The 20,399-nt window shown below is 55.4% G+C and overlaps 1 protein-coding gene and 1 long non-coding RNA gene across 2 annotated transcripts; both read left to right on the forward strand.

The window, feature by feature from the left end:
* Positions 1-8,553: 8,553 nt before the first annotated feature.
* Positions 8,554-20,379, forward strand: CTSZ (cathepsin Z). Its single transcript, XM_050745615.1, has 6 exons — positions 8,554-8,872; positions 9,368-9,531; positions 14,218-14,397; positions 17,760-17,910; positions 18,759-18,921; positions 19,798-20,379. The coding sequence occupies exons 1-6, from the start codon at positions 8,730-8,732 to the stop codon at positions 19,906-19,908; spliced, it is 912 nt and encodes a 303-aa protein (XP_050601572.1). The 5' UTR covers positions 8,554-8,729; the 3' UTR covers positions 19,909-20,379.
* Positions 17,908-18,131, forward strand: LOC126929378 (uncharacterized). Its single transcript, XR_007717162.1, has 2 exons — positions 17,908-17,938; positions 17,993-18,131. It is a non-coding gene; the product is annotated as an uncharacterized LOC126929378 (long non-coding RNA).
* Positions 20,380-20,399: the final 20 nt, after the last annotated feature.

Below are 20,399 nucleotides of genomic sequence, written 5' to 3' on the forward strand. Positions count from 1 at the left end.
GCCCCCAGTCCTGAACTGCAGCAAGTGACTAACAGTGGCCACTGTGATGAGTGACAAAGTTGTTTTCTGCCCCCCAACAAAGGGCTGTGACCAAGGCAGGTTAGCAGTGACTGCATTCAGGTGAGATCAGCAAGCATTGTCCCAGAGGGCGGAGGGCAGGAGCTTCCTCCCAGCAAATGTGGTGAGGACGCCCATGGCCCACAACACTGAGATTCCCAGCCGGGACCAGCCCAGCCCTGAGCTTGAAACCCTCTCTTCCAGTGGCCTGTCACAGCAGTCCACAGAAGGCTCCATGGCAGCAAGCCTTTTCCTGCATGACACTTGGGTCTGTTACAGGAATAGAACCAGGAAGATAAGAAAAACCAGTGTCACCCAGAAACCCTGAATCGGCTGCTTCCAGACTTCCCCCAGGAGTTATCCCCCAGGGGTCAGATGGAGCTGCCCCCACCCTCCATTTGGCAAATGAAATAGAATTCAGAGAAAAACAGAGCACTCAGAGAACTCATTGATTTCATCCGCCCCGATCTTCCACTTCTGAGTGCATTGAAGTTCCTTGAATAACTCAGGGAAGATTGTTGAATTATACTGTTTGCGTGTGATTTAGAACCAGAAATTATTCCAAATGTCTTAGCAAGAAAATGACATCTGAGGGGCCATTATGAGTGACTCAGCGGGTGTGGGCAGGCCGCCAGAGGAGCTGAGCTCCACTTTCTTGTACCCTGCCTCGGTGTGTGTTCTCTTACTGGCAAAGAAAGTTCTAGGAGGATGAATAACTAACTACAAGAGGAGAGGGACTAGGAGGACATTGCTGGTGTTCGCTGAGCCAGGAGTGTTAACCTTCTTCCCCCACAGCTGAGATGCTCATGGTTCCTGTACCAGGCAGACTCTGGCTGCTCCTCACGCCTGTCCAGCCCCCAAGCCCAGAGGCTGGAAACACCTTGCTGTCTCTCTGGGTGCACTGGTGAACCGCACGCAGGCTGCGGCGCCTCTGATGTACAAGAGAAAACACGCACGCGTGCACACACACCATCACTTCCCCTGAACTGCAAACACGCACGCGCGCACACACACCATCACTTCCCCTGAACTGCAAACACGCACGCGCGCATACACACAGACACACCTGAACTGCAAACACGCACGCGCACACACACACCCATCACTTCCCCTGAACTGCAAACACGCACGCGCGCACACACACACAGACACACCTGAACTGCAAACATGCACGCGCGCACACACACACACCCCATCACTTCCCCTGAACTGCAAACACGCACGCGCGCACACACACACACACCTGAACTGCAAACACACACGCGCGCACACACACACAGACACACCACCATCACTTCCCCTGAACTGCAAACACGCACGCGCGCACACACACACACACCACCACTTCCCCTGAACTGCAAACACGCGCGCGCGCACACACACACACCACCACTTCCCCTGAACTGCAAACACACGCGCGCGCACACACACACACAGACACACGCACACCACCACTTCCCCTGAACTGCAAAACACACACGCGCGCACACGCACACACACACACACTTCCCCACTGCACGCACGCCACTTCCCCTGAACTGCAAACACGCGCACGCACACACACACACCACCACTTCCCCTGAACTGCAAACACGCGCGTGCACACACACACACCCCCCACCATCACTTCCCCTGAACTGCTGCAGAGATCGAAGACATGGACACACGAACCTTCTCACTTGGATCTTTCCCGTCTCCCGAAGTTGCAGCTAGTGATAGGCGATGTTCTGTGGCATGAACAGAGATAAGCATAAAATGGGTCAGCACCTGGAGCTGAAATCGAACAAAAATATATACTACTTCAAGCCCAATGTTTGTCCAAGAAATCTCTGATGTATGAGTTTTGAGGGACCTCAGAAAAGTAGAAAATATGGGCCCTGCCCTCCAGGGACTTAGAGGGTGAAAGCAGCACTAGCCTCCCACTCTGCCGGTCTTGACCAGTTTCTCTGCCGCCGCCGTCTCCCACGTGCTCCCTCATGTAGCCTGCATGACACCACCACCTTCGAGCTGAGTGATGGTTCTCACCACATTGTAGAAGAAACTAAGGCTCAGAGAGGAATTGACGTGTTCAAGTCTCAGGATAATGTGGCAGAACCAGAAATAGATTGCAGGTCTTCAGACACCTACATCCAGGGGTACAATTCAAGGGGTCAAGAGGCAGGTTCCAGGAGCCCGGGGTGCTCACGTCCCCTGCTCCTCACTCTAACTGCTTCCTGCAAGCCCTGCTCCCAGGTGGGTGTCCTGATGCATCTACTCTCCCCTTCTCTCCAGCAGCATTCCTCATCCATCACCTGTGGCTCTCCCCTCCAGGGCCCTTCCTGTCCCACGGCTGTCTCCACTCAGCATCCTTCCCACAGCCACCAGAGGGATCTTACAAACAGAAATCAGCTCTCAGCCACTGCCCTCCTGGAAAGCCAGTGGCAACCGGGAGAAAACCCAAACCTCTTACAAAAGGAAGGTTGATATGTGCCTTCACATCTTCCAAAATGCACACGCCCCATGAGACAGGGACGGGAAACCCGCTAGACAGGGAAATTAGGTGGGGGATGAAGAAGGAAGCCAGCAGAACCTCTGTCAGATGGCAGAAGCAGGAGGGAAGGGGAGAGGTGGGCTGGCCGTGTGAAGCTGGCCTGAGTGCCCGCATGGTCCCTGCAGCTTGGAGGCTGAGCCCACCTGTCCATGGCCTCCCCACAGGCTTTCCCCAGTGCATCACACACTTACCCAATGCACTCACATTCTCAGGCCTCTGCAGACAGTCTTCTGCTGAGTCTCCTTCCAGCACCTTCCATGGCTGTCTCATTATTCAATCCCAACTCACTGGATACCTAAAAGAATGGTCCCAGACCAGACTTCTCCAGAGACCGCCCCCAGTCTCTCCTGTTCCCCATTTTAACTGTTTCCAAGCACTTCCTACCTCCTGAGCATTTTACTTTTCCACATGTTCCCTTATGCAGAACACATAATTCCTTGCAGACAGGGACTTTGTTCACTGCGGAATCCCCGGGGAAGAAAACAGAAGCCTGCACATACTAGGTGCTCAACAAGTATTTGCTGACAGCCTAACTTCAGAGGGCAAACAAATTCAATCGGGTAAATAGTCACTGAGTGCCCCTTTGAAAGACTTCCTGGTGAGTTCATGGGTGGGCTGTGTCTGTTACATGCTGTGCTGCACAGGGCGTGCCCCAAAGGTGATGCTGATGAGGCTGCCCTCATCAATGTCAGCCCAACGAGCCACATCCACACTTAAGCAAGTGTGCGCCACCAGTCACTGTGCAACTGTTAGAGGCGTTTGAACCAGAGCGACTCCATCTTGAATATAGACTGGGTAAAATAAGGCTGAGACCTACTGGACTGCATTCCCTGGAGGTTAGGCATTCTACGTCACAGGAAGAGATAGAAGGTCAGCACAAGGTACAGGTCACCAGGACCTTGCTGAAAGGCCAGGTGCCGTGGCTCAGGCCTGTAATCCCAGCACTTTGGGAGGCTGAGGCAGGTGGAACACCTGAGGTCAGGAGTTCGAGACCAGCCTGGCCAACATGGTGAAACCCCATCTCTACTAAAAAAAAGCCAAAAAATGAGCCACGCATGGTAGCAGGCACCTGTAATCAATCCCAGCTACTCGGGATGCTAAGGCAGGAGAATCGACCCCAGGAGGCAGAAGTTGCAGTGAGCCAAAATTGCGCCATTGCCCTCCAGCCTGGGTAACAACAGCGAAACTCTGTCTCAAAACAAAACAACAAGACAAAAAAAAAAAAAAAAGACCTTGCTGATAAAAGGATGTGATACAGAAGCCAGCCAAAACCCACCAAATCCAAGATGGCGATGAAAGTGGCCTCTGGTTGTCCTCACTGCTCATTATATGCTAATTATAATGCATTAGCATGCTAAGAGAAACTCCTACCAGCACCATGACAGTTTACAGATGCCATGGCAGCATCAGGAAGTTACCCTGTATGGTCTAAAAAGGGGAGGAACCTCAGTTCCTGGAATTGCCCACCCCTTTCCAAAAAACTCATGAATAATCCACCCCTTGTTTAGTGTATACTCAAGAAGTAACAGTAAGTATAAATAGCTGAGCTTCTCATGCTGCTGCTCTGCCTGTGGAGTAGCCATTCTTTTATTCCTTTGCTTTCTTAATAAACTTGCTTTCACTTTATGGACTTTCCCTGAATTCCTTCTTGCATGAGGTCCAAGAACCCTCTCTTGGGGTCTGGGTTGGGATCCCCTTTCCCATAACACAACCAGGCCAGGATGTGACGCATGGTGGTGCCTGGGGACAGTGGCATGGTAGATTGCAAACCTGACCCACCCTATCTGAAGACCCTCACTGCAGAGATATCTGGCTGTTCGCGAGTGCCTCTGACCCGTTGACCAAGTGGATCAAGAGCAACTCCTGTAGCCAGTGAGGGAACCGTTGTGCCCTGCAAAACCAGCCTAGCCTAGCGAGCATTGTCGGCATCCACCCAAACAAATGCCGGTATCCAGGATGTGGCTAAACTCAGGAATGTGGAATAATAGGAAATATCTGCAGCTTGCCGGGGTGGGAGCCAGACAATATGGCACAAAGGGAGAAGGAGAAAAAGGATTTCGAGGCCATTCCACAGTCAGTTAAAACTCATCTGTGTTCTCCTCCGCCAGGTTGGGAAGGTGGGCCAGCCCTGGCCTGAGTGCTGATCTTTATCATAATGAGGAGAAAACTCAGCCTTATTTTTAGAAATGAATAAGCTTTTGTGTCTGTGGCCTTGGATCATGTGTTTTCGAGGAGAATTCATAGGGTTAAAAAAAAAAAAAAGGGGGGGACTGGATTCGAACCTGCCACCCAGGAGCCTCATGCTGAGCGCAGGTTTCCTGACATCTCCAGAGGCTCAGTCTTTTCACCAGTAGAATGGAGTAATAGCATCTGCCTCCCCACCCCCACCCCCACCCCCACCCACAGCGTTGTGCAAAGGATCAAATGGGGCTGCAGAGCCCTCTAGAATGTCGTTGGCTCAGCCCTCTGCCCTCAAGCACCACTGGGAGCAGGAATGACTCCGTTACCTCCAGGGAGGAAAACCCAGGACAGGTGCCCAGCTTTCCAGGCAAAGTGGTTTCAGGGGAGATGCCTCGCTCTAACTACCTACTCAATTCTGCCCCCAAGCTGGAAGGTGGCGGCACACAGCTGCTTATAAAGGGCTGCTAGAAGCAATGCTTAGGCAAGTAGGGCCTCAGAGGTAGGAAGGTCCAAGTGCCCTGCCCCAAGCCTCCTCGGATCCCGGCCCAGATGAGAAGATGAGTCGGTATCCACAAAACCACCTTGCAGGCACCTGCAGCCAACTCAGGAGGAAACACACCTTTCCAGTTTCCAAGAGTCCCCAGACTGCTCTGCAGGTGAGTCTGCTTTGAAGAGAGAGAGACACAGCTCTGGGGCTAAACTCAACCCCCAGCAAGCAGTTCCCAGCAAGAAACGGCTGGGGTGGCCTGTCTATCAGGTTCCCAATGTGCTCCTCCTCTTCTTCCAGTCCCAGACACCTCCCGGCTTTATCTGCGTGCCCTTCAGAGAACTCCTCCGGCTAAACATCCTTCACTAATAGCAGCACTGGAATTTGAGTTTGGAGGGTTTGTGGCCATCGCCAGCCCCGCCCCCACAAGGAACATGTTTAAGATCTTGCATCAAGTTAAGGGGAAAACAAAAACAACAAACAAAAACCCCAAAACCAAAAAAACCCAACCTATTTAGGATCCTCTGCTGCACAATTTTAGTAACCCCCAAAGTGACACAGCCCACCAGCTTCTCGGAGCAGTGTGGCAGCCACGCATTCATCCACTCGACCAGGACCAGGTTCAGAGATGAGGAACCCTGTCTCTGCTTGGTTTGCTGTGTTGGACCCATCAGAAGGCACTGAAGAGGTAAGTCTCATCAGGCCCCTTCCTTCCTTCTTGGGTTGAAAATGATTTTAGGCCGGGCGCGGTGGCTCACACCTGTAATCCCAGCACTTTGGGAGGCCAAGGCGGGAGGATCTCAAGGTCAGGAGCTCAAGACCAGTCTGGTCAACATAGTGAAACCCCGTCTCTACTAAAAATACAAAAAGTTAGCCAGGTGTGGTGGTGTGCGCCTGTAATCCCAGCTACTCGGGAGGCTGAGGCAGGAGAATCGCGTGAACCCAGGAGGCGGAGGTTGTAGTGAGCCGAGATTGCTCCATTGCACTCACCCAGGCAACAGAGCGAGACTGTAACAAAAAGAAAAAGAAAAAGAAAAAGAGAAAAAGGGGAAGGGGGGGAGGGGAGGGGAGGTGATGATTTCAAATGGATGGACTCCCTGCCTCTCTTCCTGCCCTGTTCTTCCATCGGATTCTGATCTTGAATTGCTTCTATGTTAGGGAAACCCAAGGGCCACAACTTGTCAACTTTGGACGTCCTTTTTGTTACCAGCCTAAAAATATCCTTCCCTTTAACCAACTTTCAATAGGGTAAATCCGGAGAGTCTCCTCTTTGGAACTCCCCAGATAAACTAAGCCTTGTGCCAGCATAGTCGGGAGCAGAACTGTGAATGTTTATTCCCTCCCTGACTGTCTCACCCCTCCTCCTACCCCTTGTTTGTGAGTTTGATTTGCCAGAGGCTCTGGGCTGAAAGCAGGTGATGTACAGGACTTGTGATGGAGCAGGTGCGGCTGCTGTCATCAGACCCAGCTACATAATTTGCGGGGCCCAGGGCACAGTGAACCTGGAGAGGCCCTTGTTCAGCTGTGCATTACACTTCAGGACTTGGGGCGCCATGTGACTGCAGGGGTCCGTGTGCCTGCCTTGCTGGACCTGCCTGTCTTGATACCTTGTACATGCGCTGGACCTGCTGGGAGAGTCTCGGAGCATCTTCGGAGCACCCCAGCTCTCCCCATGCTACAGGAAAGAGAAGCTTACACCTTGGGTGCCTTTTCACCCAGATTCAGGGATGAGGGCCCAGGACATCACAGCTCAGGCATCAGAGGCCAAGCACAAGGGGCCCTCCCGTCTCCAGGCTTGTTCCTCAGGCTGTAGAATGTGCTATTGGACTTCATAGCACCTGGATCATAACAGTCTATGGGTACTTGGAGGGAGGGGCACAATGTCTCTTCCCGCAAAATTTTGTGAGTTCTTAGCTTTTTCTTTAGAAGAGGCCAAAAACCGGCCACTTTGGTAGATGCCACCTGATGACCCGGCAGGGGCAGCTGTGTCTGGATTTCTTCCTCACAAGGACCCAGCTCCTGTAGTCAGGGAGGCCAGAGAGTTGACATGAGGGGAAGAAAGCCCCCTATTGGCAATTCTCTTTCCACTCCTTTTATGCCCAGAGGTTGGGAGGCCTGGCTTCCACCCCCACCGCCAGCTCAGCCTTGGGGGGCTTCTCTCAGGATGGCCACGCCACCCCGCCTTCTGATGACTGATGGACACTAATGGTTTCCATGAGCAACTTGCCAAACAAATAGACACGTCAGTAGATAGAGCCCCGGGTCCACACTTTGCCTCAGTGACCACTTTTTGGAGAACAAGGACCGAAACTTCTGGGCTGACGAAGCAGCTCTCCAGCCTTGCTCTCCGCTCAGACAGTCATACGGGATTCCATGGCCACCTCAGTGCTTCCGGGAATGGTCATGGAAGCTGCTGGAAGTCAGGAGGCAGCTGCTGTGACTTCCCCTTGCCCACGTGGCACCCTCGGAATGTGGTGCCACTGAGTATGAAGAGAGTTGGGCAAGCTCATCTGAGGGCCCTGTGCCAAGGGCCCCCAGCAAGGGCCTGTCAGGCCCAAGCCCACAATGCCGGACCCTGTTCTTACCAGAGAAGGAGGCCATGGTGTGGGCCCGAAGGCCATGACAAGCACTCAGAGGGGCCGCAGGGAGCGAGAAGCCCTCCTCTAGTTACAAAACCACGTCCTGGGGGGCCACTTCTGCTTTTGGTTCCTCATTTGACTAAGAAGAGTTTTGTTAGCAGAAAACCTTTTCAGACATCTTTGGAAGTCACACTGTAGAACTCCTGATGCATGCGCCAAGTGGAATTTTCCTTTGGGGCATCTTCTAGAAAGATCCCTCCTTCTTTCTCTGCAAAAGGGAACCGTCCCTCCGAAAGGGCCTGGGCCTTTGGGAAAAGGGGTTTAGAAAGCCAGGTGCTGGCACCCTTCTGTGGGGGCGGTGGCCGCATCCCCGGGTGCCTTCCTAGGGGAGGCCTGAGCCCAGATGTGAAGCTGGGGCCTCTCTCCAGGGCTCAGGGCCCCAGGAACGCAGGGTCAAGGGGTCCCATGAGCCTGCGGCCCCCCACCCCAAAGCCAGGAACCCCGGCAAAGAGGTCCAGTTGGACAGTCCAGCGCTCAGGGCGGTCACTAGCCCGCGGCGGCCGGCGGCGGGGTCCGGCCTGGGGTCTGCCCGGTGACCTCGCGCCTGGCCCGCGAGTTCAGGCACCCCGGAGCCAGGGAGGGAGCGGGGCGCGGCGCCGGGCGGGGCGGACAGGGGTCACCAGGCGGGGCAGGAGCCGCGATGGGACAGCCCCGCCCCGGGGGAGTGTCCCGGCCCGGCCGCCGCAGCCTTAAGGGCCGGGAGGGGCAGGGGCCCAAAGTGCGGGGTCGGCCGGGTGCGGGGCCGAGGCCGAGGTCGGGATCAGAGCGGGAGCCGGCGAGGGATCTGGGACTCGGAGCGGGATCCGGAGCAGGACCCAGGAGCCGGCGTGGGGCCATGGCGAGGCGCGGGCCAGGGTGGCGACCGCTGCTGCTGCTCGTGCTGCTGACAGGCGCGGCGCAGGGCGGCCTCTACTTCCGCCCGGGACAGACCTGCTACCGGCCTCTGCGGGGGGACTGGTTGGCTCCGCTGGGGCGCAGGTGGGCGCCGGCGGGGAGGCAGCCTTGGGGGGACGGGAGGCCCATCTCCTGGGCCAGATGCGCGCTCTGCCTCCTGGGGGCCTCGCCACCAGGCCTTGGAAGGTCAGATCCAGCCGCTTCATTTTGGGGGTCGCTCCTTCTCTTCCACATCCAGGGTGAGCCCTGATGTTTGTGGGGTTGGACAAGCCCCACCTGGCCAGAAAGTCAGGCCAGCCCCACCTCCTCGGCCTCTGGGGGTAGCCCTCATGGCGTGGCATGGCTGGGGGAGCACCCCGATTCCCTCCTTTCGGGGGTGCCCTGCCTCCTTCACATTCTGAGAGCGCTGGGGCCTCCTAGTGTGAGGTGGGCCCACACCTGGCTCACCTCTGGTGACTGTGGCCTCACTTCCATGCCCTCAGGTGTTGGGAAGGGCGGGAGGGCCCTACCCAGGGCTTCCTGGGCTCATGGCCCCCCGGGGCCCCAGCACTGATCTGGGTAGGAATGGTCTCTTCTCAGCACATACCCCCGGCCTCATGAGTACCTGTCCCCAGCGGATCTGCCCAAGAGCTGGGACTGGCGGAACGTGAATGGTGTCAACTATGCCAGCATCACCCGGAACCAGCACATCCCCCAATACTGCGGCTCCTGCTGGGCTCACGCCAGCACCAGCGCTATGGCGGGTGAGTGGCCGCCCTTTGACTGTGGGCCAGGAAAGCCCATTCTGGCTGCCTCTTTATCAGCCCAGGCAGCTCAGCCCGCGATTCCAGGGGCCTGTGATTCAAGGCCAGGTCAGCCTGGGCTGGGGGGCTAAGGCCGAGGGGCGCAGGCCTTTGCCCTCTGCTGAGGTGACCCAAGCTGGGTCATTCTGGGGCCTTTGGGCGATAGGCAGGACTAGGACTGAAGCCCAGTGACAAGTGACTGCCAGGTGCCCTCTCTTCCCCCAAAGCTTGTGACCTCAGCCATTGGGATAGAAACAGAAATGCAAAATCAGAGTCCCCAGGCTGTATTTGAGGACACAGAAGTAAACTACTTCTCAGCACAGATGAAAACCTGTCCTGGGCTTGGAATATTGGGTGAGGCTTGTTGGCTACAGCCCATGGCCTAACCTGGTCACTACCCCCAGTCTGGTGGGTTTCTATCTTAGGCTTTTGGCTGCAGTGGGGTAGGAAGGCTCTCAGCAAAGAGGAAGCGGAAGCTGAGGCCCACCCTATCAACGAGGCTGCTGCGCCCTGCTTTGGGAGAGAAGGCAGGAGAAGAGACAGCTGCAAACCAGCCCCAGGCCCACCCCACAGCATTTGGGAGGGACTCTGCTATCCCCTCTCCAGTCACAGCACAGGGTCCAGGAGCCTGGATTTCCCCTGGAGATGGGACTTGCGTGGGCTGGGAGTTTGGCCCATGAGCGCTGTAGTGCTGCTGCCTCCTTGCTGGCCTTGGTCCTCATGGGCCAGGCCTGCTGTACACCCATGTGAAAAAGATCGACTCCAGTGTGGCTGCCGCTGTGGGCCAAGGCTGGGGGACACGCGCTTGTGTGTGCTCCATCTCACTGACGCCTCCTCAATGCCATGATTGCTTTCAGTTTGCAGATGAGGAAACAAGCTTTTTGCAGAGAGATTGGGAGGCTTGAGCGTAGTGTGAGTGACAGCTGAGATTTGAGCCCGGAAGCCTGGGCTTTGTGCCAGGATGTCTGATGGGCTCTGTCTTGTGAATGAGGGGTTCTCGCTCTGGGGGTAGGGTCTGGACCCCGGAGCCAGCAAACTGAAGCTGCGGCATCTGTGGCACCTCCCCCGGGGGCTGGAACACACTTCTGACCGCTCAAAGTCCCCTTTGATGTGGATGGAGCTGGAAGGTCTGGGAGACCTTGGGCGGGCTGCAGGGTGTGGGTGGGGCTAGAGGCAGCCCAGCTAGAGGGCTAGAGGCAGAGGACTGGGCAGAGTCCAGGGGAAGTGCCCAGGCCTGGCACCTGCTGAGGAAGTGAAAGAGGCTTTGGGGGGTGGTGAGGGTGAGGGGAGGATAGAAAGATCACCAGGGGCCTGTGGGAAGCCTTGAACTCTTTGAGAGGGAGTCAGGTGACAAGATGTGCGTCTGCGAAGGACTGCAGGTAGGAAGGAGATGGCTTTCAGGTGGGTGTGGGACCCTGGCTAGGGGTCAGCCCTGCCGCATTTCCCCAGGGGACTCTCTCTCTGGGCGGATGACTGCTTCACCCCACTTTCTCCTGAAACCTCCTTCTCAGTGCACCCAGACCCAGGCCCTTGCGTCCTCTCACTGAGGAATAGAAGCCACCAGAAGGGGACTTCCACGGGGCCCTGGCCATCTGCCAGCCAAGGCGGCAGGTCCTCCATTTGTCTTCCCTCCTCTCCCCTAGGATCAAATGGCTTGACCCCTCACTGAGCCCATCCCTTCCCACTCAGATAAGCTCTCCCACCTGGAACAAAGGAACACAAAGCCCCCGGTCCCACCCCGCCCCAATTGCTGGCTCCCTAGGGAAGTATCTGGAGTCCCTCTACTTCCTCTTCTCTACCCTTGAACCCACTCCAGCCTCAGTCCCACCTCTGCCACTCCACCAGCACTGTTCTTGCCACAGCTACCTGGGGCCCACTGTGAAGCATTCTCCTGATCACGTCTCCCCAGGATGCTTCCCTCTCCTGCACCACACTCCCTGCCTGCACCTCCCTGGCCCATCCTTCCCCTCTCCACAGCTGTCTCCTCAGAGTTCTGAGTGTCAGCTACCCTAGGACCAACTCTTCACCTGAACTCACTTTTTCTTCTGCCTGCCCACTTGCCCGCTGGCCCAGGCACCTGACGCCTCCAGCCTCAGACCTTGAGGTCTGGATGGCTCCTTCCACCGCTGTGACCCGAGAGCCCATTTCTTCCCCAGTCCTCCCTGGCTGTCCTTCCGGCTATGCAGGCAAAAGCCTGGACTGGCACACGACTCCTCTGTTTTCTGTGCCTCATATAATCCACCCACAAGTCTTGTCGGTTCTACCTTTGAAGCAGATGCAGAAATCACGCACCGCCCACCTCCTCCTCCAGGTGTAACCACACCACCCCGCTGCCAACTGCCCTCACTGGTCTCCTGGCCTCTGCCCCTCTGGCCACAGTGAGCCTGTGAAAACCCATCAGATCATGTTCTTTGGCTTGAAACCCTCTCAGGATGGCACTCAGATAAAAGACAGAACCCTCTGGTCTTCAAGAGCCTTCACCATCGGGCTCCCTCCCAGGAGCTCCCTGCTCCCCTGCTCCTACCGAGGGTGGAGCGGGGTGGTAGCTTCTCCCGCCAGGCACCTCCTCTCTCCCTGAGGTCCCTCCCTCCTATGGATGTCACCTCAGCGGGGTCTTCCTCAGCCACCGTATGCATATGACACCCCACTTCCTGAATTATCTCCCCATTTTATTTTTCTTCTTGGCACTGTATGCTTTGCACGGTTACAGATGCTCCTTGACTTAACAGTGGGGTCATGTCCCGACAACCCCATCATAAGTTGAAAACGCCGTAAGTGGAGAATGCATTTGACACACCCAACTTCCTGCACACCCTAGCTTGGCCTGGTCTGCGTTAAACGTATTCAGGACACTTGTGTCAGCCCACATTTGGGTGTGAGTAATAAGCCCATTGCTGGATGGGGCTGGTGGGATGAAGGATTGAGTCTGGCCATGGGAAAAGCTTGTGCACACCTCAGTGAGCTGGTTAGGCCGGGTCCAGATGCTTCAGGCAGGCGTGGACGGAGAGGCGAGAACTGAAACTGCTCATCCATCCGAGCTCTGCCTCTGGGCCAGGACTGCTGTCGCCAGGTTGGGTTGGGCAGAGAAGGGAAGGACTCCGGGCAGGCCATGGGATACCCTGCACTGCCAAGTGGAACCCCAGAAGCCCAGGCAGGAGGTACTTCCAGAAGGATGGAGCGACCACTGTGCTGACTGTTGCCGGAGAGTGGTCGGCTCGGATGACGGAGAAGTGGCCATTAGCAAGAGAGAAAGGGCTGAAGAGGAGCGGGGCAGTAGAGGTCAGGGCACTGTCTCAAACCATTGAGTAAAGCAGAAAACCATGACAGGGAGTGGGAGGGGCTGGGGGCTCACGCTGGTGTTGTGAGAAAGGCAAGTCTGAGGTGTGCAGATCCGCTTAGAGGGGGCGTGGCTGACAAGGGGGAGGGGAGGAGGAGAGCTGGAGGGAGCCAAGTCCTTGGAAGGAAACAGGATGGAACCTAAGGTGGCTTGGTCGGGTGGGAGGGGACAAACCAGCCACTGGCTGCTCCAGGAAGAGCGTTTGGGGTGCAGAGCATGGGCAGGCTGGGTGGCGGCAGGATGGAGGTCCGCTTTGGGACTTTTCAGTGATGTGTGAAGCAAAGTCACCAGAGCAGGGCCAGTTCCAGAAGGCCCCTGGCTGGGCGACCGGGAGGAGGCCAGGTGGAAGAGCAGACTGTGGGGCAGTGTGGGAAAGTCTGGAAGGTAACAGGAGATGGAGGGGATGTGCAGGCCCAGAGGGGGCTGCCAATGGGCAGAGGAACCCCCTGCTCACTGTGCCCTGGGGGAGGGACAGGTGAGGCTGCCAGAAGGGTTCTGACTTGGAGGTAGGGTCAGGAGATGAGGCCTGAGGCAGGTGCAGGGGTGTGTGGCTGTGAAGTCATTGTCCTGGGAGGGCAGAGAGTGAGATGACCCTGAATGAGGGCCTGGGTTTCCTTGTAGGATCTGTTTTATTGCATTTGTGCATGAGAAGGGAAGCAGGTCCCTTGGTGACCAACCTCTCCTGTCCTTGGCTGCACCTTGGGATTCAGAGCCCAGGCACCTGGGCAGTGAGGGCATAGTCAGCCAGCCACTGGGAGCCCTCTGCATCCCCCTGTGCCTTCAGAGCTGGGTCCCTGCTGGCCTTCCCCAGCCCTTGGTACTGCATCTGGCCCCTCACTGGGGCTCATGCAGCTCCCTGGGCTATACTCATTTACAGAGCTGACGCTTTGGCCCCCCGTCCACGAGGGCAGGGACGGTTTCTCCTGGCTGGCTTTGGGGCGTGGCCCACTTGGCACGGGTGGCAGAGTCTCTGTCCATTCAGCCCTACATTCAGCAGGCACTTCTCTGGTGTCTGCAGGGCCAGAGGCTGGTGACTGCCTGGCCCTGGCCCTGCTGTCGTGGCATTTGTAGTAGGAGGTGTGGCAGACAGGACAGTGCCCAAAGAAGGCCAGGGCACTCTCTGCAGAGTGACGTCTGAGCAGAGACCTCCGTGAAGAGGTCAGCAGGGAGAGGGAGACACAGGCAGCTGGGCAGAGCCGAAGGCAGGCCAGGCTGGGCAGAGCCTGCATCCCACCCCAGGCATCCAGGCCCATTTGGGGAAGTAGGTGGAGGGCGGCTGAGTGCTGACAGGCAGGTGCTGACTGTTGCAGATCGGATCAACATCAAGAGGAAGGGAGCGTGGCCCTCCACCCTCCTGTCCGTGCAGCACGTCCTCGACTGTGCTAACGCTGGCTCCTGTGAAGGGGGCAATGACCTGCCCGTGTGGGACTATGCCCACCGACACGGCATCCCTGACGAGACCTGCAACAACTACCAGGCCAAGGACCAGGGTAGGCTGCTGCCCACGCGCCCACCCCACCCTCCCGCCCTCTACGCCATCTTCCACGGGGACTCGTGGCTGAGGGCCCAGCCCAATCCCGCGCTCCTCACATTGGCTGGTGGCTGGGGAGCTGCGGGAGGGCAGAGGTTGCAGCCCCCAGGGGCGATGATGCTCTTGACCGTGAGGGGCAGTGTTCACAGCACCTGCTCCAGCCTCTCCCTGCAGAAGCCCCTCTGCTACCGTGCACCTGCTTGGGCTGGGGACCAGAAAACTGGACCCCGTAGTCCCTGCTGAGAAGGTCAGCGAAAAAGCCTGGTGCAGGAGTGGGCTGAAGAGCATCCTTGGCCATGCGCGGTGGCTCACGCCTGTAATCTCAGCACTTTGGGAAGCCAAGACAGGCAGATCACTTGAGGTCAGAAGTTCAAGACTAGCCTGGCCAACACGGTGAAATCCTTTCCCTACTAAAAACACAAAAATTAGCCGGGTATGGTGGTGCATGCCTGTAATCCCAGCTATTCAGGCAGCTGAGGCAGGAGCATCGCTTGACCCGGGAGGCAGCGGTTGCAGTGAGCCAAGATCGCGCCACTGCACTCTAGCCTGGGTGACAGAGCACGACTACGTCTCAAAAAAAATTCCTGTCCCCATGTCTCCAGCCTTGTGGAAGTGTCTTGCTCCTGTGCCCCTTTGGCTGGGCCTGGATATGGTGTTTGGGTTCTGACATGCTGGCATGTTGGTGGCTTTTTGGGCCTTTTTAGGGGTGAGGTGTAGGGGGCTTTGTGGAGGGAGAGTTCATTTTCCAGGAGCTTTGGTGGAGAGCAGGTGGGGAGGTGCTGCCCCAAGCTGGAAGCAGCCATTGGCTTGGTTCCTGTTCTGGCGACCCAGGGCCCAGGTCCCCCACATTCAGGTGTGTCTGCGGCCAAGGGGGTGCTGTGTGGATGAGCAGACCCAAGCTAGCCTGGAATCCCTGTAGCTGGCATTCCTTTCAGGCTGCTCCCGTTGGAAACAGAAGGAAAGGAAAGCCCAGACCCTAATCCCGTAATTGGTAGGTTTTGTTTGTTTTTGAGATGGAGTTTCGCTCTTGTTGCCCAGGCTGGAGTGCAATGGCACGATCTCTGCTCACTGCAAACTCAGCCTCCCGGGTTTGAGTGATTCTCCTGCCTCAGCCTCCCGAGTAGCTGGGATTACAGGCATGTGCCACCACACCTGGCTAATTTTGTATTTTTTAGTAGAGACGGGGTTTCTCCATGTTGGTCAGGCTGGTCTCAAACTCCCGACCTCAGGTGATCCGCCCACCTCGGCCTCCCAAAGTGCTGGGATTATAGGCATGAGCCACTGCGCCCGGCCATAATTGGTAGTTTTAAGCCACCTGACTCAGATCTCCCTCACAGTCAGAGCAGAGAGCTGGGAAAGGCCAACAGCTGCTGCTTGCTTTGCTGTTTCCCCCCTGCCCCAGGCTATATAGGCTGGCCCCAGCGCCCTGTGCACTCTGACGTGGCACAAGGTCCTCTGGGCACCACCCTCTGCCAACGGGGCTCCCTTGCCTTGCCTCTCAGGCCTTATTGTTCAGCCAGAAAGAATTCTCCTGGACTGACTGAGTCCTTTGAGAAGGGGGACAGATGAAGGCACAGAGGGAAGGCGGTCAGACGGCTCTGAAGCAGGAAGCGGGTATCAGGTGGTCTCCAGGGCCACGCCCACCCCACTCCACCCCCAACTGTTCTCACCCAGCCGAGGCCAGGCCCCTCGACCCCACCCAGCCTGACAGGAGCAGATGGAGCTCATCAGAAACGTGATTGTGTGACTGGTGACCGCGGTGGCTCACACCTGTAATCCCAGAGCTTTGGGAGGCTGAGGTGGGCGGATCACTTAAGACCAGGAGTTCGAGACCAGCCTGGCCAACATGGTGAAATCCTGTCCCTACTAAAAATACAAAAATTAGCCGAGCGTGGTGGCGTGTGCTTGTAATCCCAGCTACTTAGGAGGCTGAGGCAGGAGAATCACTTGAACCCAGGAGGTGGAGCTTGCAGTAAGCCAGGATCATACCACTGAACTCCAGCCTGGGTGACAGAGTGAGACTCAGTCTCAAAAAAAAAAAAAAAAAAAAAAAAAAACTGATTGCGATAAATGGTCTTGTCTTTGTAGTGTTAGCAAAATGTGGCCACAAATCCACCATTTTCCCGTAGTACTGGGCACTGGGCCCTTGGTGTGCAAGGGACAAATTGAACCAGTGTCCGAGCCTCAAGGTGCTCATGTTCCTGGGGGAAGAATCGGACAGACTGGTAACTATGACAGGTCACACCAAAGCAGCGAATGGCAGGCCGACGGCCGCTGTGTGGATGGAGTGAAAAGTGGGAACACAGCGACTCTGAGCTTGCAAACCAAGAGCTGTACTTTTTATTTTCTTCTTTTTTTTTAATTAATTAAAAATTTTTTTTTCTGTAGAGATAGGGTCTCGCTCTGTTGTCCAGGCTGGTCTCAGACTCCTGGCCTCAAGCCATCCTCCTGCCTTGGCCTCCCAAAGTGCTGGGATTACAGGTGTGAGCCACCACCCCTGTCCTCTTCCTTTCCTTTTTTTTTTTTTAGAGACAGAGTCTCGCTCTTGTCGCCCAGGCTGGAGTGCAGTGGCGCAATCCAGGCTCACTGCAACCTCCACCTCCTGGGTTCAAGCAATTCTCCTGCCTTAGCCTCCCGAGTAGCTGGAATGACAGTCATGCACCACCACCACGGCTGGCTAATTTTTGTACTTTTAGAAGAGACAGGGTTTCACCATGTTGGCCAGGCTGGCCTCGAACTCCTGACCTCAGGTGATCCACCCACCTCGGCCTCACAAAGTACTGGGATTGCAGGTGCCTGGCCCTCTTTATTTTATTTTATTTTTTTAAGCCTAATTCTTGATAACCTCTTAGGTCGAAATAACCAGAATTTTTTTTTTTTCTGTACCCTCAGCGTGGGCACAGAAGAAAATGCTTTTCTGTTGTTACTCAACGTATTGGCCTCTTTATTCACCAGCCAGCAATAGAGACATTTTATTAAGTGCCAATCATTTGATTATGCTCCATTTTCAGCCAGAAAGTATTGTGGAAAGGTCCTTCTTCTCCAGCCATTAGACAGAAAAAGGCGAACTCCTGGGTGCCTACTATGTGCTAATTAATGCCTGTCTCTTTCATTCTCTGCCAAAGCCTGGGAAAGGGCTTTTCATAACTCCCCGGCAGCTGAAAGAAGAGCGTCATTAAGCAGCACCCAATGGCAAGATGATTTCTGTTCTTAGCTGCTCAGTGGTAGGCTGCATGAGGAGCGTGGAGAGTGGGCTTGGCGGGCTTGTCGGTGGGTTAATGAGGAGACGGCCTCATGCTGACTTTTCTTGCTCTCCCCCAGAGTGTGACAAGTTCAACCAATGTGGGACATGCAATGAATTCAAAGACTGCCACGCCATCCGGAACTACACCCTCTGGAGAGTGGGAGACTACGGCTCCCTCTCTGGGAGGGAGAAGATGATGGCAGAAATCTATGCAAATGGTCCCATCAGGTGAGGAGAGGTCCGCGGGTGAGGAGAGGTCCGTGGGTGAGGAGAGGTTTGCAGGTGACGAGAGGTCCACGGGTGAGGAGAGGTCCACGGGTGAGGAGAGATCCGCGGGTGACAGCGCCAGTGTGGGCTCATGCAGGTGCACGTGTTTCCGTCCTTTGCCGCTTTCCTTCTGGCCGGTTGTATTCAGTAGGCTCGAGACAGCCACATCATTTCCCCTCTAAGAGCTTCCGTTTTCTCAGAGGTAAAGCTGAGCTGATGGCAAGTCTGCCGTGTGGACGGCTGTGCAGAATGCGGGTGGGGCGCTCCCCCAAGCTGGACTGAGGGCAGTGTGTTGGGGGCAGTTTCACATAGTTTCATTCACTATGTGAATAACAGAAGTTTCTCTAGAACCGTCGGATATACATTATCTGAGTTGGGTTTACATAACTTTTTCGTCATATCAGAGTTTGTTTTTTTATTTTTATTAATTTTTATTATTATTATTTTTTTAAACAAAGTCTCACTCTGTCACCCAGGCTGGAGTGCAGTGGTGTGATCTTGGCTCACTGTAGCCTTGACCGTCCAGGCTCAAGCGATCCTCCTGCCTTAGCCCCCTCCACCGAATAGCTGGGATTACTGGCGCACACCACCACACCCAGCTAATTTTTGTATTTTTTGTAGAGGTGGGGGTTTTGCCATCTTGCCCAGGCTGGTCTTGAACTCCTGGACTCAAGCGATCCACCTGCCTCGGCCTCCCAAGTTGCTGGGATTACAGGTGTGAGCCACTGTGCCCGGCCATAGCAGATTATTTCTAATGATGGTAAATTCTCTCAACTTAAAGTGGTAATTCCTTAACTGCTTGCTCTCAGCTGTGGAATAATGGCAACAGAAAGACTGGTTAACTACACCGGAGGCATCTATGCCGAATACCAGGATGTCACCTACATAAACCATGTCATTTCCGTGGCTGGGTGGGGCATCAGCAATGGGACTGAGTACTGGATTGTCCGGAATTCATGGGGTGAACCATGGGTAAGAGGTTTGCATTTTCTTAAGGTCATTCCTAGAAAAAAGCATCCTGGTACTCCTCTCGCTTGAATGGTTCTGTTGACTTTTAGCTGAAAACCGGGGCCTTGATGGAGGGTTCCTTGCTCCAGCTGTCTCAGCCATCTCGCCAGTGGCTTTTGGGGCCAGACCCTTCTCTGTCGTGCACGGCTGCCGCCATCCTGTGCACTTTGGGTGTTCAGCAGCATCCCTGGCCCCTCCACCCACTAGGTGACTCCCCGCAATCCCAGTGTGACCCAACTGTCTCCAGATGGTGCCTGGTGCCCTGGGGAAGTCCCTGTGAGCACTGCTGGAGAGGAGCTCTGCCACCTTCTTCCTTTACAACCAGCTCATTCTTTTTCCTATCACGGTTTTTGGGCTCCCCTAAAATACTGTGTAGGTTTTTCAAAAATACTCGAGTTGGGCCAAAAGTCCAGGAGAGATAAATCAACTGCCAGGCCTAGTCTTAGCCATTAATAATGTAAGACACAGAAATTCATTATTAGGAAATGGGGGAAAGGCGGTTCACGTGCAGGTGATGAAATGTGTTTTTTACTAGGTGACTACTAATGGGGGTAGCAGTAGGTGGCGTCGTCGCCGGTCTAGAGTCGACATGTTTTGTTACATGAATTCACTTTTGGCATAGAGGCCCTCATGTTAAACGTTAACCAAGTGAAATATTTCACAAAAGGTATTTCAGAACAGGGGTCATGGGAAAGCTGAGGGGCAGCTGAGCGGGTTGTCTGGATCCCCCAAGGTTGGCCTGAGGGATGGAGGCAGAAAGCAGGGGGCAGGGTGCTGAGAGCAGCAGAGGGAGCTGGGGATGGCTGCAGATGGGCTGACGTGTGATCCCACTTCTCACAGGGCGAGAGAGGCTGGCTGAGGATCGTGACCAGCACCTATAAGGATGGGAAGGGCGCCAGATACAACCTTGCCATCGAGGAGCTCTGTACGTTTGGGGACCCCATCGTTTAAGGCTATGTCACTAGAAGAGCCGTTTAAGAAAAGGCATGGTGAGCCATGATCAGAGGGGATCCTATGGTTATGTGTGCCAGGCTGGCTGGTGGGAACGGGGTTGGCTATCAATACTGGACAGCAAGGACAGCGTAGTACTGGCTCAGAGTGTTCTTGAGGGTTGAAAATGGGGTGACTTAAAACACTTGCACAGGACACAGGATGGCTCTGCCTCACAATGATTGCAGTCAACCACCTGGTGAAGAAGTGATTTGTGACCCAGCAAACCATGGGACCTGTTTTCTTCAGTAGAGGGCTTGATCTTTTGTATTTGGCCACTGTGGGCAATCATACGGCATGTGAGAGGTGAAACAGTTCAGACGCATCACCGCTTCTTATGTCACTTTGGAATCAAGGGCTGGGGAGGGAGGGAGGGAGATGGCAATTTCAAATCGCCCAAGTGATGAATAAAGTATCTGGCTCCACACAAGACTGAGGCTGACCGTGCCTTA

Source organism: Macaca thibetana, chromosome 10 (assembly GCF_024542745.1).
Source record: "Macaca thibetana thibetana isolate TM-01 chromosome 10, ASM2454274v1, whole genome shotgun sequence".
NCBI classification, from domain to species: domain Eukaryota; kingdom Metazoa; phylum Chordata; class Mammalia; order Primates; family Cercopithecidae; genus Macaca; species Macaca thibetana.